The 19,295-nt window shown below is 36.7% G+C and overlaps 1 protein-coding gene across 2 annotated transcripts in view; it reads right to left on the bottom strand.

Moving 5' to 3' along the window:
• Positions 1–7,939: 7,939 nt before the first annotated feature.
• Positions 7,940–19,295, bottom strand: part of LOC127425361 (polypeptide N-acetylgalactosaminyltransferase 9) — a 153,475-nt gene continuing 142,119 nt past the window's right edge. For both annotated transcript variants that reach the window (XM_051671287.1, XM_051671294.1), the window contains 4 exons: positions 17,930–18,067; positions 16,127–16,222; positions 9,526–9,693; positions 7,940–8,919 (listed from right to left, as the gene is read on the bottom strand). In XM_051671287.1, coding sequence (XP_051527247.1) covers positions 8,773–8,919; positions 9,526–9,693; positions 16,127–16,222; positions 17,930–18,067 — 549 coding nt within the window. In that variant the 3' untranslated portion in view covers positions 7,940–8,772. The remainder of the gene's footprint in view (positions 8,920–9,525; positions 9,694–16,126; positions 16,223–17,929; positions 18,068–19,295) is intronic.

Here is a 19,295-nt window from a genome sequence, read left to right on the forward strand (position 1 = left end):
GCAGGTTTATTAAACTTGTCCCTCCATTCAGAGAGTCTGAAGTCTATGCTTTTGTTGTGTTTGAGCGAATTGTTGTGAAAATTAATTGGCCAAAAGATATGTGGGCGTTAATGTTACAGTGTAGCCTTGTTGGCAAAGCACAGGAGGTGTGTTCTGCCCTTCCTATCCCTTGATTATGACCTTGTTAAAGCTGCTCTTCTCAGAGTTTATGAGCTGGTCCCTGAGGCCTATAGACAAAAATTTCATGGTTACAGTAAAACAGCAAAACAGACATTTGTTGAGTTCGCTCGTGATGAGAGCTTTATTAGAGAAGTAGTGTGCTGCTTCCAAAACCACAACATTCGAACAACTCCTACAACTGGTCCTGTTAGAGGATTTCAAAACATGCTTGCCTGATAATCTAGTGATGCATTTGAATGAACAAAAAGTAGCCTCTCTTTTTGCTGCTGCTGTGTTGGCAGATGAATATGTCCTTATAAGACTGTGTTCTCTCCTGCTGCGCGTCAGAGCGTAGATGTTTTCCCGTGAGGCGAAAAGCCTCGTGTTTAATCGTTCGCCAAAAAGTGAGCACCATCCAACGCAGCGCAAGGATGAGTCTAAACACTCCAAGGATAAACACATTTGTTTTTACTGCCTTGATCCCAGTCACCTTATCTCTGACTGCAAGGCTTGGAAACTAAAAAATGCCACCCCTAAAACTAAAAGCATTGTGAATGCTGTTTTCAGTCCTTTGCCTAGTGTTGAGGATCATGATTTGTCTGATTCCTCTGTGTTTGATCCCTTTCTATTGAAGGGTAGTGTTTCTATTTCCCCTAACTCCGCTGCAAAACCTCTCTCAATTCTAAGAGATACAGGTGCTGCACAATTATTTATTCTTGAGAATACGGTGCCCCTTTCAAGTAAGACATACATGGGAACTGATGTGTTTGTTCGTGGCATTGAGCTGGGCTGTGTTAAGGTTCCAATCCATACAATGTTCTTAAACTCTGACCTGGTCTCTGGGCCAGTGAAAGTGGGTGTAGCTCAAAACTGCCAGAGAAGGGAGTGAGCCTCATCCTTGGAAATGACCTAGCAGGTGGTAAGGATTTTCCCTGTCCATTTGTTGTAAATGAGCCTGACGCCTGTGATCAGTCTGACATTTCCAAACAGCCTTGCTCTGCGTTCCCTGCCTGTGAACTGATGTGTGCACAATTGAAGAAGTTCAAAGATGTGGATCTCTCTGACTCATTCCTGGTTTCTGAGTCAAATTCTGTTGAGAGCAAACTGGCTGTTGAAACTGAAATTGGCTTTGAACCTGTTGAGTTGACTGTAGTGCAAGAGTCCCCCTTTAAACCAAAGTTGAAGTCCGACACCTACTGTATCAAGGTAGTGCCTTATGATACTGACCATCACATTGTCACCCCTAACTTCAAATGAAAGAATAAGGTGTGTCATGTGAATGTGTCGAAAACCTGTGTTTCACTTCTGCAGTTAATCCAGGATGGACTTCAAAGACATTAGTCATTAGTCTTACAGTTCATATAAAATCTTTGTTTAAACACTGGCCCCTAACACTTACTTAGTTTACAAATTTTAAACCATGACTTGCACTGCACACAAATAACTAATACTGGCATTATATTCATGCTTTATAGCCAGAGGGGAACTGGCCCCCACAGTGAACCTGGTTTCTCCCAAGGTTATTTTCTCTATTACCAACATATTATGGAGTTTTGTGTTTCTTGCCACAGTCGCCTTCGGCTTGCTCACTGGGGTTCTAAATACAATTATTATTTAACTAATTAATTATTTAATTTTATACACAATTTACAATTACACAATGATGACTCTATAGATATTACAGTTTCATTTTCTGTTAAAGCATGATTTTCTGTAAAGCTGCTTTGAAACGATGTGTGGTGTGAAAAGCGCTATACAATAAAAATTACTTGACTTGTTTCAGGAGATGGTGACAAATATTTGACCTCTTCTACATGTACTAGCTGTTTCCACTGCTGTCACTCCAATTGCTAATACTCCTAAGGTGGATGAACTGGTTGTAAGGACTCAAAGCTCCTGTAAGTTATGTGGTGATTTATAGTTTTACAAACCCAGGTTTGTAATTTAAGGTTGGGGGTGTTACGTCCCAGGACGCATTTAAGTGTATTCTTTTATTTGTTTATTTTTACTGTTAATTTGTTTAATTACATCTGTGGATGTATGGCCTTGGCCTTATTGCAATTGGAGATTTTTGCTGCTGTTTTTTCTGTTTTGTTGTCTTTCTGTCTCTCTCCTGCTCCTTGCAGGCTGATCAACATCAGTTGTCTGCAGCAATGATCACCAATCACTCCTTTGTCTGGATTGGTTAGTGAGAAGGGAACAGGATAAAACCCAAGCTGCTGGTGGTGGTGGTAGTAGTAGCAGTAGTAGTAGTACAACATTTAAGTATTATTAACCACTCTTGAGTTTTTGTTGTAAATAGTAAACTAATACGGAAGTGTAGGGAGGTGGGTGCCATTTTGTTTAAACTTGTCTTTTCTCTTGTTTTTGACCAGTGATAGAGTAAGTGTAAGTCTACGTTGTTTGTTTTGTTTTTCTTTTCACAGATAAGTTACATTTTACTCCCTATTAGGCAGATTATGTTTATTTTGGCTTTTGCCCTCTCCTGAAGCCTTTTAATCTTCCATTTTTTGTTTTGATTAAATACTTTTTTGTTGACTTTTAAATCTGACCAGTCATCAGCGCTCTTCGACCAGCCAAGTTCTCTTGGGTCAAGAATTTCAGAGATGTGCGTGAACAGGATAAATCTCACCAAACGAACACCTTGGCTGAACAAAAACATCTTTGCATATCGTCGTCCTTTGTAGGCAGACTACGTGAGGCCTGTTCACCCAGTAAGTATAAAATTAGTCTTAAGGATGTCTGTTTTGTTAAACTCTCATTTCTATTTTCAGACATTATTGGTTAAGTTTAGGGTAAAGTTTTAGCTTAGGGAGGTATGTTTTATTAAAACCTCCATCTAAAATTCACCTTAAAAACCTTGTCTGATTACAACCTCTTTTCACTCGGATTTGGCACCCCCTGCTGGATATTTCACTTGAAAAGTGCAGCCAAACATGTTATGAAGCAGTTTGCAAAAACGTTGCAATGCTCACATAAATTTCATGAGACCAGCCTGGTTGATTCATGCATCACCCAACTGCAAACTTTGGATTTGGATTGCAAAATCCTTTACTTTTATTACACTACATCACTTTTGGCTCAGTACTGCAGTACTCAGTAGGCCTACCTTGAAAGAAGCAGATTGCAGAATGATTCATTGGTGCTTGCTCACTGTGCATTTCCTCCTATGACTTCATCACTGAAGCATCATGTGTAAAAAGCATTTAGGCATAAGCAAAAACAGCCATTCTGGCCTGCTAATATTTGTCTCTTATTTGTATCATTGCATCACATGCCAGCTATTTACGAATTTGCAGCGACAGCATTTGTTGGGCCTTCATGTTGTTTTAAATTAGATCTTCCTCTTGTAGTTGAGAGGAGGGAAAGGATGTTTTTTCTTTATAAAATCATTTGAGCTGAAGTCCAACTAGTAAACTAGCTGGAAAGCAAATTAAAAATGCCTTGAGAACACACAGGTGGCCATATTATAAGCGCTTACAGTCAGATGCCTTCTAGCTTTTCTACCTCAGTCAGGCCTTACACTCTCTCTATGGATTACATGAGCCATAAATGTTTAAGAGGGAAAATATGGAGTGGCTTTCAGTGCAGAAAAGAGTGAATAAATCAATGAAATGCAGTAACATTAATTTTTGAAAGATGTGAGCTTTTGAAAGGAGCTGCATGCTGAGTTTTGATAGCTTTTGGAAGCTCTTAGGACTCTGGTGATGTGTGTGTGGTTTGTTACAATTAGAGTGTGCTTTTTTTTTTTTTTTTAGAAGTGTAAATGGGAGCACAACAAAGCTTAATTCTGGTTGTCCTTGTGTCACATGACATCATGCGAGGATCGGACGTGTGAACGCGCACTTTTCTAGTTTTAATTCTTTTCATGATATAAAATGGTGAGATTCGATACAGTCTGTTCCATAACTGTCTAAGAGGACAATATGTCAAAGAATTCAAAATCCTCGGGCTCTGGAGGCATTAAAAGACACTTACGTGAGGGTTCCTGAGTAGCTCAGCGAGTAAAGACACTGATTACCACACCTGGAGTCGTAAGTTCAAATTCTTGTGCGTGGACGCCGCGGAGAATAGCTTGCAGCCTCCACACACGCTACATCTCCACAGTAACGTGCTCAACAAGCCATGTGATAAGATGTGCGGATTGATGGTCTCAGACGCGGAGCCAACTGCGACCCGGACTGAGTCACTACACCACCACGAGGACTTAGAGTTAGAGCTAGGGTTCCTGCTCGGCGATCCGTGGAGGGAGACAGGCCCCGATCAATTCTGGCCAAATTTCTGAGATCATCCGATAAAGTTCTTGTGTTACGCGAGGCGAGGAGTAAAGGAAGTCAATGGAGTAAGTCATCTTGTTGTACCGGCTCACTGAACATTCGCTTGACTGTTTGAGGAATCTGCACACTTTTTTGTGCTGGTTCCGCCTAGTGGCTGGAGTTTATTTTGTAGAGTAACACACCTTCAGGACAGCTTTATAAATGAATCTACACACTCTTACATGCTCTTTGTGTTTATTCTGTCTATTAGCAGGAGTTTGTTTTATAGATTATCTTTTGCTGTGTAATTTTGTCTCACAAAATTTTTATAGAAACACCAGACTTGAGCAATCCAATGGCAAAGATGTCACGGGGGTTCTCGTAGGCGTGTGTGTACTGTTTGAGTTTGGACGGAAGTTGGCGCTGTCGTGCGCGGGGTGAATAATGTGCACGCTATTCTTTTTTCTGTTTTTTTTTTCCTAGGGGATGTTCAAGGTTTTATTGTTGCACTAATGTTCGAATGTGGTCTTTATAATCATGTTTTTGACACAATCTATTTTTTCTTATATGTTAAAATATCAAATGTTAATATGAGTGGATTGTCTCTCTCCACGTGGAATGTGAATGGGTTGGGGCACCCCATAAACGAAGGAAGGTTATTTCTCTTCTTAAGCATAAAAGGAAGCTGAAAAAATTGGGAAGATATGGGAGGGGGGGTCATGTTTTCTATAGTGCTGGCTCGAATAAGAGCAGGGGAGTCATTACACTGATAAGTAAATATCTTTAATCTGTTTGAGACGTTTGAATTGAAGATAAATTAGGAAGAGTCATTATTGTTTTAGCTGAAATTCAGGGGCAAAGTGTTATTTTGGCTAATATTTATGATCAGGGCATTTTTTTATAGATCTTAATGGGATGTTGCAAGCCACTGGCACCCCTCATGGTATAATATTGGGAGGAGACTTTAATCTTTTGATGGACTCAGTCCTTGATCATAGTGAAGCAAAAGTGTGCAAGCCCCCTAGATCAACATTGATGCTTCACAGGATGTGTAAAAATCTTGGTCTTACAGATATTTGGAGACTTTTGAACCCATCTGGGTGGGACTATACATTTTTTTCATCAGTCCATAAGATTTACTCTAGAATAGATTTTTTTGTTTTGTTATCCAAGTCCCTCATTTCATCTGTTGCTGATTGCTCAATTGGAAACATTTAGTCTCGGATCATGCCCTGGTGTGTTTTGAGGTGTTGCCATATATGGAGAAAAGGAAATCATATAGTTGGAGCTTTAATGTATCCCTTTTGAAAAATCCTGAATTCCAAAAAATGATAAAGGCTGAAATCAGTGTCTATATGGAGACCAACTGGTCCTCAGTATCCTCTGTGGGCGTGGATTGGGAGGCACTTAAGGCAGTTCTTAGGGGCCGGATCATACAGTATGCCTCATTCACTCCAAAGCACAAGAACTCGTGGAATCGGAAGGGAATATTAAAAGTGCCAAGGCAGATTTGAAGTGCAGAATGTCGTCTAAAGTCCTCAGGGAATTGACCTGATTGAAATACAGATATAATACTATTTTGTCGCGTGAGGTGGAGTTTTGGTTATTCAGGGCAAGACAGTCATACTTTGAGTTGGGGGACAAAGCAGGAAAACTTCTGGCTAGATATATAAAACAGAGAGAGTCTTTTTCTACCATTCCCTCAGTGAAATCTGCTGGTGGTGAAATATTTACCTCAGCCATTGATATTAATATGCTTTTAAAGAATTGAATTTAGTACTGGAAGATAGAGAATGGGTTAGGAGTTTAAAAAAGTCTATGTCTTGGGATGCAAGGGTACGCCTCATTCAGTTTAAGATTCTGCATCATTTTTATTGGACTCCCTTTAGATTGTATAGGCTTGGCCTTAAAGACACACCTACTTGCTGGTGATGCCAGTTGGAGGATGGGGACATAGCCCATGTTTTTTGGTTCTGTACTAAGATTCAAGAGTTTTGGTTGAGGGTTCAGAATTTTATCTGTGAGGTCTTGAGCACTCAGATTTAATTTTGCCCCAGACTTTGTATTTTGGGTGATGGGGTGGGAATTAACATAATGAACAAACATATAAAAAACTGGGTCCTTACCAGCGTGATGATCGGCAGGCAGGTAATTCTTAGGGGATGGAAGTCGGCTGGTGCGCCCTCATTTCATGAGTGGTGCACCGAGTTGGGCAGAGTGGCGGCTTTTGAAGAGATGCCACAAAGATGGCTGGGCAGTTTGGGTGCTTATGGTAAGAAATGGGGCACTCATTTGGCCTTCCTAGAAGGTTGCCAGGGAGGAGCAGTAGAGAGGGACAATTTTGATTAAATACATGTCAATTAATAAATATGTGGAACCCTTTTTCTTTTTTGTTGGTTAATTTTATATGTTTTTCTATGTCATCAAGTGGGGGCAAATAACTGATTAAAGTTGATTCTGTATTCTTGTGCTGTGTGTTTAAATCTGACTATGGAATCAATAAAAATTGTTAATGACAATAATGAAGAGGAAAAAAAAAATTCTGGTTGTCCTTTCAGTATAAAACAACAAGTTACTCAGGTCTCTAGAAATAGATAAATCTGAGTTTCTACAAGTTGCAAAAATTTAGCTTTTTGATTGACTGTATAATCCACAATGAGAAAGAAAATGAAGCCTATTTTTATGACCATCAAGATTTATTTCTGCATCAAGACATTATTTTCATGATAAACAAGACTTAAACTTAAAAACATTGTATTACAGTAGGGGCCTGGGTAGCTCAGCAAGTACCTGAGTAGCTAGTAACTACCACCCCTGGAGTCACGAGTTCGAATCCAGGGCATGCTGAGTGACTCCAGCCAGGTCTCCTAAGCAACCAAATTGGCCCAGTTGCTAGGGAGGGTAGAGTCACACAGGGTAACCTCCTCGTGGTCGCTATAATGTGTGGTCCTCACTCTCGGTGGGGCATGTGATGAGTTGTGCATGGATGCCACGGAGAATAGTGTGAAGCCTCCACACGCACTATGTCTCTGCGGTAACATGCTCAACAAGCCATGTGATAAGATGCATGGATTGACAGTCTCAGTCGCGGAGGCAACTGAGATTCGTCCTCCACCACCCGGACTGAGGCAAGTCACTACACCACCACGAGGACTTAGAGCGCATTGGGAATTGGGCATTCCAAATTGGGGAGAAAAAACAAAAAACAAAACAAAAAACATTGTATTAATAAGTAATTAGTAATGAGAATAATGATAATTACACAAATAAATAAAAATTTTGAAAGTATAACATCTGGATGCATTACGGTAATAAGAATGTCCTCAACTGTCATGAAAATAATGTCAGAATTGTATTGATTCTATTAAAAAATAGACTTGATTTTCTTTATGTAAAATGGAATTTCTTATTTTTTTCAATTTTGGGATGAAGTATGACTTGGATATGTTTTTGAGATATTTAACCTGGTATTCAAATATACTACATCACACAATATTGTATAAAAGAGAAGAAAAACTTGTGTTTATTATGTTTTGAGTATTTTACAACATGTTTCCATAATAAGAACTATTAACATTACAGTATATTCATATTTCAATTAAGTTAAAATCAAATATTTTGTACATGCTTAGGGATGAACATTCCCTGGTCTGATTGCATTAGGATGGATAAAGGCACATGAGTTCTTGTGTGAACACATGGTTTTGCTGATTATTAGCAATTAAGTCTGTAAATCAAGGAACAATCAAGGAACAAAAATACAGAATGAGCTGGATCTAGCTGTTTCAATTTTAAATCTACACTTTTTTTGTAGCACTTGGGATATACATTTGAAGTTTTAACATGGATATTAAATTATCCAAAGCAATTCTCAGCCTGAAGAAAAAAGTGTTGATATGGCATTTGATAAGAAATAAATCTTTGCTCAGAAGACTTTGAAAGTTTAGATTTCTCTCTCTTTGTTTATACACACATCTTTTGAATATTACTGTCTGCGATTCATTAAGAGAGATTATCAAAATTCTCCTCACTAACACAAGAAAGCTGTGGTATTCCGGGAGTCTATACAGTGGACTTGCTTAGTACTTTCGGTAAACATTTCAGAGAGCAAATATTTCTCCTGTAAAGATGGCCTTCTGTTGTAGCCCCTTGGCTCAGCAGTAAAGCTGTCTAAAGCCAACATTTCACCTCTAGACATCTCTGTTGAAAGTGTTTTACCCTGAAAGAGGCAACTGGAGCTGTTTACATCCCTAATGTGAGATCTTCGGCTCAGTCTCTTTTCTAAACCCCAGACTCAGGGTTTGTGTCTATGGCTGCTCTCCAATGCAGGAAGTTTATTTTTCAGGTCAGATGTTCCTCAGTGTTTAGGATGTTTTATCCAGTTCCGAATCATCCATTTCTGTCCTGAGCACCGCTGGACGACCAGCCGCAGGCCAAAGTTGGCATCTTTGGACATTTCAACCTCCAAACAGCGCCCTGTGTCTCGACTTATGATGGGGCCATTCTAGAAAACAAATACACAAGATCGTAAATATATTGAGCATTTATGTACAGAATATACAGTGGGGGATTCAAAGATCTGAGACTGCACAAAAGGTTGGATTTCCTTGCTTTCGTTGAAGCACACAAGTTGCTCTTTGGAAAATTCTCAAATAATGCCTGGATAACATATTTTTTGTTTTGGAACAAACTTATGGAGTCCATGCCAAATCAAGCACGTTGTCATTAAGGCATACAAAATACAAAGAAATTCTGCAATTCATGTACTTTTTTTCAGTTCAGCCTTTTGTTTTGTAATGAAAAATCTTGTATTAAAAATGTTCACAAGTGGTCTCAGACTTTTAAATGCTACGGTATCTTGAGGGTGCTTTTAAGAAAAAAAAAAAAAGGTAATCGTTTTGAACTAACAAAAGACAGCATGCTCATTCAAGCCATTTACTTATTTAAATGTTTATTTTAAAAGGAGTGTGTTGCTTTGATATCAGCGATCTCCATTAAGGGAAATCAAATCAATTGAGTCTCAAATAGAAAATAAAATATTAATCTGAAGCCTTTAGTAAGCTAATAAATAAAGTGCTTTGTGAGTGGTCAGGTGAGTGCACTCTCTTACCTGAGTAAAATCCCAAAGTCTCTGTGAGGACCTGGAAACAGTGTTACACTTTTTTAAACTTGGTGTTCTTCCCTTCCCATCATCCATCAGGCATTTTGTGTCAGGTAGAAATGTGGTCGACCCCAGGGGTCCTAACTGGAGTAAGCCTTCGGTAGTGTACCTAGCCAGCTGAAAAGAAACATTGAGGAATGTGTAAAAAATATAAAATCGGCAGATGTGAAGTATATGTACAAAATCATCTCATTTATTGTATACCACACTTACACTGGTGGCCAAAATTTGGAATAATGTACAGATTTTGCTGTTTTGGAAGGAAATTGGTACTTTAATTCACCAAAGTGTCATTCAACTGATCACAAAGTATAGTCAGCACATTACTGATGTAAAAACAGCACCATCACTATTTGAAAAAAGTCATTTTTGATCAAATCTAGACAGGCCCCATTTCCAGCAGCCATCACTCCAACACCTTATCCTTGAGTAATCATGCTAAATTGCTAATTTGTTACTAGAAAATCACTTGCCTTTATATCAAACACAGTTGAAAGATATTTGGTTCGTTAAATGAAGCTTACCATTGTCTTTGTGTTTTGCCACAGTACCCAATAGACTGGCATGTCTTAAGGTCAATATTGGGTCAAAAATGGCAAAAAATAAAATAAAAAAATAAACAGCTTTCAGTCAATCATTGTTTTGAGGAATGAAGGCAATACAATGCTTGAAATTGCCAAAAAAACTGAAGATTTCACACAAAGGTGCACACTACAGTCTTCAAAGACAATGGACAACTGGCTCTAACAAGGACAGAATGAGATGTGGAAGACCAGATGTACAACTAAACAAGAGGATATGTACATCAGAGTCTCTAGTTTGACAGCTTCAGTCTTAGCTGACAGCTTCATTGAATTCATGTTCAACAGTAAAGAGAAGACTCAGGGGTGAAGGCCTTATGGGAAGAATTGCAAAGAAAAAGCCACTTTTTAAACAGAAAAATAAAAAGAAAAGGTTAGAGTGGGCAAAGAAACACAGACATTGGACAACAAATAATTGGAAAAGAGTGTTATAGATCTTAACCCCATTGAGCATTTGTAGGATCAGCTAGACTGTAAGGTGTGTGAGAAGTGCCCGACAAGACAACCACATCAATGGCAAGTGCTACAGGAAGCGTGGGGTGAAATGTCACCTGAATATCTGGACAAACTGACAGCTAGAATGCCAAGGATCTGCAAAGCTGTCATTGCTGCACGTGGAGGATTTTTTGAGAGAAGTCTTTTAAGTAGTTTAAGGTTATTTTTTTTTTTTTACAAATTGTAATAGTAAATTTTCACATTATTAATGTCCTTACTATACATTGTGATCAGTTAAATGCCACTTTGGTGAATAAAAGTACCAATTTCTTTCCATAAGAGCAAAATCTGTACATTATTCCAAACTTTTGGCCACCAGTGTATAACTGCAACTTAAAGGGCAATGAACCATCACCAATGCTAAAATATCAGTTGTAAAACTTGATTTAGTTTACCTGAAGGAAATAGCAGTGCTTGCATGGAAGCTTGAAGGAAGCATAGGTTTTACTTTGATTAGACTTTGATTTTGACAGCCGCTTTGAAATTTGCCATTGTAATGACACTCAGCATGTGTCTTTGTAAGTATCATCAACACAGTCTTACCAGACTAAAACTGAGATGGTTCAATAGATGCAAGAAAGGAAAGACTACAATTTGTAATGCAAATGTATGTACGAAAAAACATCAATTAATTATTCAGAAATTCAGTATGCAAATATTATGATGAAGTTGTCACTGATGGTTGCACTTTGAACATTCTATCAAACTTTTTTTTTTTTTTTTCAAACTTTGATATTAGATTTCTTATAAAGTTTAAATAATAATAATAAATAAAAAAATTAAAAAAAACGAAAGCTAAAATTATCTACAAAACAACGTTAGACTGGTATGTTAAGCCCTTTGATACTAAGGGTTAGGTGTTTAGAATTATTATTATTATTAATATTATTTTTTTTTTTTGTGATAAATATTAATACAGTGCTGCCTTATAAGCATTGTAAAACCTACTTCTCTATAGTGCTTCCACTGTTAATAATCTCTTTAAATCTGTTTGAAACTATAGTTCTACAGAAACATAACCATTAGGAGAAAATTGTGTCCCTTGTGCAGTCATTGTTAAAAGAAAGGGCTTTACAAAAAGCCCATCAGATATGGGACAGGCAGTTTACAATTATCACTACCATCACACTGTACAGGTTATATTTTAATTCTAATTCCATAATACTTACTACTCTGGCATCTAGAGAGATGGAAGTGGAGATAGCAGCTATCTATTACAGTAAGTACACAGCAATGAATAACACAGGTCAATAATTCAGCTGAAAGCCAATCTCTCAGATATCAGATCCCAAGGTCAACACATCTTAATGAAGTACAAGCTGACATTGAATGGAAATCAAGCTTGCTCTATTGTGTAAAGTTAATCTATAGCACAGAGGGTAATTGTGTGGTGACCAAGGTGAAAACAGCACTTTGACAATAGAGCGAGCTCATCTTCATGCGGTATGTAACCTGATTCCAACCCTTATAGTAGAGATGCATTCACTTAGATGATATACCACACAGAGGTTTTCACAAAGGACATAGTTGGAAAAATTTTTCATTTAAATGATGACAAATAGGAGATACTGCGCTTTTTTAAAAAGGCTTGATAATCAATGAACGAGAAAAGGTGTTTTACTTTATAAATTATTTTTAGAGATTGAACAGTACACTTAAATGCTCTATATGTTTTAGGTTTTCTAAAGAATATGTTTAGAGGATTTTTGCGATAACTCCTCCCATGATAATCTTTGGAGGCAACTACCTTATGACAGGGGCAGGGCCAGAAGGGTGGCATGAGGTGGCCATCCTAAAAATGAGCTTTGCCACCATACTTGCCACCCCAACCTGGACCCCGCTAGTGTCCTGGAGATGCGCAACAGCTTAACCCGTCCGTGGTCCATAACAACGTTCTGCCCATGTCTGGCAGGACACAGTGTTCCGCCTCAATAGACAACATATTTCCATAAATTAACCAAGATTAATAAAAGCTGGTAAAATATTGTTCAGTTTTTAGTTCATGATACCTAATGCATTTGCAAATGTTAATAAATAGAACATTATAGACCTTTTTCACAGACTGTGATGATGCTTTTCCGCTTTATTTAGCAGCGTAAATCTAGCAAATGTTTTTATATTATTTTTTTTTTAAAATATTGAGTGTAAGTTTATAACATTGTTCTTTGTGTTATATTACCCTGGAATTAGTTTTAAAAATTGAATTACCACAGTTGTGAGGGGGTTTCGATTACAGCTGCTGAGAGAGTGAAAGTAAATTTGGCATCTTCTCCCATCGGACTTGCTTAATCCACCGCTCTCTATTTTTTTTCTTCTTCTGGACAGTCATTCAAATGTAATAGTGGAATTTTTCTTCTGCACTTGGAGCAAATGGGTAAGTAAAAATAATATTTGCTGTGGTCTCCCATTCACTGCTGTCAAAGTTTACCCTGTAATCATTTACTTCCACATTCCAAAACCTGGTATGTGAAAAGGGTCTATTGTACAGTGTTACCATTTTTTTAAATCATATTTTCAATTGACTTACACAATACATAAAATCACAAAGTAAATTCTTCTCTGACACATGTTTCATTTAATTCCCTTTGATGGTGCAATTAACAAAACTTTTCATTTGCGTCTGTTTTTATTCATTTTAATAAATTTTAAAAGGACATACAGTATAACTGAACTTTATGGTTATTCGACAAACCATTTGCTACAACTATAGATTTTAAACTGGTTTCATTATTATGTGTGTTTGTAAAGTATCAACATCCTTTTAATTACATGTTTGGAACAGTAAAAACAAACAAGATGAATTGCCAATTTATCTAACAGGATACCCATAGTTGTTTACCATATACAGTACAAAATGTATGCGTGAACATTTGCGATTACACAATTAAAAACTTTAATAGAAAGCATGATCATGTAAGCTTGTAATATTTAATAAAACATAGCTATGAGCTCCATAGTGCAAGGCAATATAGCACAATTAAGACACTTCAGATTTCTTGATTAAATGATAGAAAAGCAAGGCAACAACCAATATTTGAGACCAGTGTTAAAAGTCATATGCATTTAAATAAATCAATGACTGATTTATGTAGAAAAAAAATATGTGGTTTATTACTATAACTATTAATGGGCTTTAATGGCACAGATGCCATGAATTGTTCCCGTTTTTAAATTGTCTTTGGACAGGGAGATGAAAAACATGGACAAAATGAAGCTTAACTGTATCATGTAAAACCAGCCATTATTGTAATTTGATTATACAATGGGAATACACTTCTATTGCTTTATTTCCCTTAGGCCTGGATTATAGACTATGACTGTCATTCCCTTACAAGATTTAGGAGGGAGGACAGAGGGGGAGCGAGATAGACTGAGAGAGACTGTATTTCAAATTGTTCAATGGATTATGTCTCTATTGTGCATGGATAACAATGAAAAAATCATGGTGCACTATCAAAGGTCGTAGCCTGGTAGGAGAGCTGTTTGATTATTCTATGTCTATTTAATCCAAATTAATAATAAAAACTTTAAATGTCAAAGTCACATGTAAATTGAAGACTTGAAACCACTATTTAGCAAGGGAGCGGACAGGACACAGAACTTAAGATACAATCGACAGGTAATTTATAACTAAGCTGCTATCTATCTCCAGGCAATGGTGCAATGCACCACCAACTGTGAATAATCTGTACCTATGTTAAAAGAACACTATTTCATTACAAATCTTATCTAATTCTTGCAATTCATATCAAGGCATTGGCATTGGTGAAAAAGCACAGATTTTCCTTCTAGAATACTGTTGCATGTGCCAAAGTTGAAATAGTAGTTTAGCATTGCAAGCGTCGTATATTCTTGGCTGTCTGCCATCATTATGTTGTCTGCTGAGAACTTAAAGGGACAGTTCACCAAAAAATGTAAATTCTCTCGTCAATTACTCACTTTTATGCCATCCCAGTTGTGAATGAATTTCTTTGTTCTGCTAAACACAAACAAAGATTTTTAGAACAATATCTCAGGTCTGTAGTTACATACAATTTAAGTGAATGGTGGCCAGACCTTTGAAGATCCAAAAAACCCATAAAGGCAATATAAAAGTAATCCAGATGACTCCAGAGGTTTAATATACAGTATGTCTTCTGAAGCGAAGCAATCACTTTGGGTGAGAAACAGATCAATAGTAAAGTCCTTTTTTTAACTATAAATCTCAACTTTCACTTTCTGAATGTGAAAGTGATGTAGAGATTTATAGTAAAAAAGGACTTAAATATTGATTTCCCATCCACACATTTTATATAACTTCTGAAGACAGATTTAACCACTGGAGTCATATGGATTAATTTGATGCTGCTTTAATGTGATTTTTGGAGCTTGAAAGGTCTGGTCATCATTCACTTGCATTGTATGTACCTACAGAGCTGAAATATTCTTCTAAAAATCTTACACATCTGGGATGGCATGAGGGTGAGTAAATGATGAGAGTATTTTCATTTTTGGGTGAACTATCCCTTTAAATTTAATATAAATGTGATGATGTAACCACATTTCCAGGGGAACCAAAAGTAATATTTTAAGAACTGACCATTGAAAAACCCATATTTTCCTGACTACTAATCTGAGTACCAAATAAATCCAATATCAATCCATCTGACACATTGATGTGTCTTTAGACAAGCCCTTATAATAAATCTTGGACTGATTGACAAATTCAATTGCAAAATGGATTACTGTGAATTTTAGGTCAATGATAGGCTTATGTTTAATAATATGGAAATAAACAATATATTGCATTCTAAAGCCACTTTTTGTATTGTCTTTTTTAATGCTTTACTCGTGTGCCCCAATAATGTAATGCATTTTAATTATCTTATTTATAAATATATTTTATTTTTAATTATTTAAATATACTGTAACTATTTCTAATTATTTAATCATTATATATTGAATTATTGTTATTCAAGGGGCTTTCTCAGCAAATATTTATATATACAATTAATTGTGATTAATTTGATTAATGAATCAGCATACCATGTAATTAATTTGATTACAAATTTTAATCGATTGACAGCCCAAATTTATTTATTTTAATTGAAAAAAAAAAAAAAATTAAACATAGGCTCAATTGATTTGTCTACTAAGTACAAGCCTTTAGATGGTTTTTTAAATTTATAATAAATCGTTCATAAATAAATTCAGTCAAGTGTATCCAAACTTTGACTTATAGTGTACTAAACCAAGCTTACAGTAGCTAAGACTCTTTTGTAAACAGACCAATAACTCTTAATATTAGGTTCTAAACATATGTAAACTTTCTGGTTGCATAACTGCTTAGTTGCATAAGATGGCTGCCATAAATGCCATAATTGGGTGGATTTGGGTGCTGTTCTGAATAACAGGATAAGACAGGACATTGTCAAGTTTTACACAGATTACAGTATAATAGCTTAAACCAAACCCAAAGGTAAAAGCACACTGACCTGTGATGACATGCCATGGCATGGATAGAGTATTGCCCTGTCATCTTCCTCTGACCCCTGGTCAAGACAGTACCCACTGGCTTTACTGCTTCGCACCTGAAAAATATACACACAAAAAGACATAGCTACTGGTACCTAAATCAAGCTAATTGTGTTGGTGAAAACAACATTGCTATGTCAATTTGTAGGAATTGGTTTTTAATTTTTGGTTAGAGCAGCATAGATAGGCCTACACAAACAAACACGTGGTATGAAATGACTTTCATCTACTAATGGTGGGTGTATTGAGTAAATGTAATGGCCATCATATTTCTTGTCAGCTTATATAAAAAATACACTTTTGTCCCTATGTTAATGGGATTATAATTAAGATAATTTAATCTTGGACCCTGCAAACACACACTCAAATGAACGGCCTTTAGCAGCATTAAGTAGCCCAATTCAGCCTGTAGTAATTGTGCTTCTCTGCAGCTTGAAAATAAATGCACACACACAGGCACTGCCAGTGAAAATCTATTTGTGAAATGACAACATCGAACATCCATAAAACCTAATACTGGAGAGAACATGAGATATGTGGAATCTGTGGTCTAGCATGGATATTTTCAGAGACAAGCTGTTTCAATACAGCTATAGATTTTCTGTCCTGGCTGTTGCAGAAATCAAATGCAGGTATAATTTTATTTCTCCCACGAATTGAAAGAGCAGTAAGATTTCTTCTATGGAGATTTAGGCCTGTTTAATTCCAATGCACGCACACACACACACACACACACACACACACACACACACACACACACACACACACACACACTCACACACACACCCACACACACACACTAAAGCTAATAAGGGCCTCATTAAATCTCATTTTGAGGAAATTGAAGCTAATCCCAATGCTTGCTACACTGTTGCCATGGAGACCAATAATCTTTACATTTCTGCTGTATTATTGCAATTTTGTAGCATTCCATACTAAAAATACAAATGTCTGTTCTCACACAATGAAATCATATGGATACCATAAGGAAATGGCTGCATTCGAAGGGATGAAACATTATTCTAAGTCACTCTGGAGAGAAACCATTGCATAAAATAACTATGTAAACACTGATAAAACTTGGCTTTGTACTTGACTTGTTTCTAATGCCTCAATTATAATGGTACTCTATCCTTATTAGTACTTTAAAGATTTTTCTTAGTTCTCATAATACAGGGTGATGTCATTGATATTCATAGGCATTTGTATGTAAAGTGTACAAACGCATTTATATATGTTTGGATAGACACTGGAACATACAATTTCAACATATTGACAGCATCTAAAATGTAAACCCTGTTACATATGTTCATTTTTAGAAACATACACATATTTATTAATCCTCCAAAGACTGGTCAGAACTGATATAAAAATCCCTTCTTTTTTACACTACTTGTTTCCTGAGTCCATCAATTAGCCAGCTCCATCATAAATACATTCAATGGATTAATTTTTTTATGCTGTCAGTACTTTGATATTGTTTGTTTCACTGTCTATCCAAATATATGCATTAAATTCCTATGATTCCTAATGAGCTCATGTTGCATACTTGGTGTCTTTTACAAGCTGCTGAAGCAACACTGTCACTATAAGCAACTTTGGTATGAAAGTGTCTTCTAAAACCTAAATGTGACAGATAAATTTGTCCCATTCCTCAAGGAAGCATACAGACATTAAACTAACAGTGTGTGAAAGCTCAAACTGTTCTATAAAGGTTTTACTGGCTTAAAAAGTTGTATAAAAGGTTGATTTGTCTTTATTACCTCTCCATAGGTGATGGTGTTATTGTAGACTCTCATCTCAGGATAGACATGCTCAAGGTACCAGTGAAAGCTCCTGCAGTTCATTTTCTTCCTCAGCGCTACACGCTCTGACACATCTCCAAAATCAACTCCTGGGTTCTGGCAAAACACAAAGAGACAGTTAGTTGTCATTTAGCAAGCACTGTTTTATGTAAAACTATTTAAATGCACAAAATAAATGAGCAGCCCCTCTGGGATGCTGGTAAAATACAGCAAGCCAGGAGCTTTGTTGTTTGTTGGTTGCCCTCGACGGATTTCCTTCTTCTGTGGATCCCAAAATAAACAATTTTGAAGTGTCTCCAAACTGCTTTTTACATATAATGAAAGCATATTGTGACAAGGGGCAATCAAGCTTAAAAAGCTCCATAAAAGTAGTCCGCACAACGTTTGCGCTATCAAGTCTTCTGAAGCCATATGATAGCTTTGTGTGAGAAACACACTGAAATTAAAATCTTTATTCACTGAAAATCTTGCACTCCGTTGTAGCTCTCGATTCATGCCTTTTTAAACAAAGATGCCAGATTTGACATCAATGGCACCAACTGTCATTGATTCTCACACATCTTGTAATCTAATGTGATGCGCCATGTGTATACATAAATTATATTTGAGAGTTTAGGTGGAGGGCAAGATTTTCAGTAAATAATGACCTGAATATTCCATCGGTATCTGATACAAAGCTATCGTATGCCTTCAGAAGACTTGGACTATAGTACAAGAGTCACAAAAACATTTTTTATGGTTCTTTTATGGTGCTTTTTTGTTCTTTTTGGAGTTTAACAGCCCGTGGTCACTATGTGCTTTCAATGTATGGAAAAGAGAAGATCTGAGATTATTCAAACTATCCTATTTTGTGTTTGGAAGATAAAAAGTCATTTGGGTTCAGAACAATATGAAAATGAGTAAATAGTGACCGAATTTTCATTTCTGAGTGAACCATCACTTTAACCTTTAAAGGTGGAGTAAGCGATTCCTGAGAAAGACTGTTGATATTTGAACTCAACAGCCAAACAAACACATTCCTCCCTTCAGTGCTCCTTCAGAAGCTCCACCCCCCAAATTCATGCACATGCAATAGTGTTGTGTGGATCGGTCCGATCCACTTTTTTTATTTTCTGTTAGGAAAACGCCCAATATCAGCCACCGGATGATGAGTACATTTATCAGCATTTTTTAATTTTTTTTTTATTTTTTATCTATGAATCAACTACCGCAAGAGAAGTGTTGTTGGGACTTCATGCCACACTAATAATCAAGTAATTTTTGTTTATATAACCCTTTTAACAACACACATAGTTTCAAAGCAGCTTTAAAGAAAATTAAAATG

This window comes from Myxocyprinus asiaticus, chromosome 3 (genome assembly GCF_019703515.2).
Source record: "Myxocyprinus asiaticus isolate MX2 ecotype Aquarium Trade chromosome 3, UBuf_Myxa_2, whole genome shotgun sequence".
In the NCBI taxonomy this organism is placed as follows: Eukaryota; Metazoa; Chordata; class Actinopteri; order Cypriniformes; family Catostomidae; genus Myxocyprinus; species Myxocyprinus asiaticus.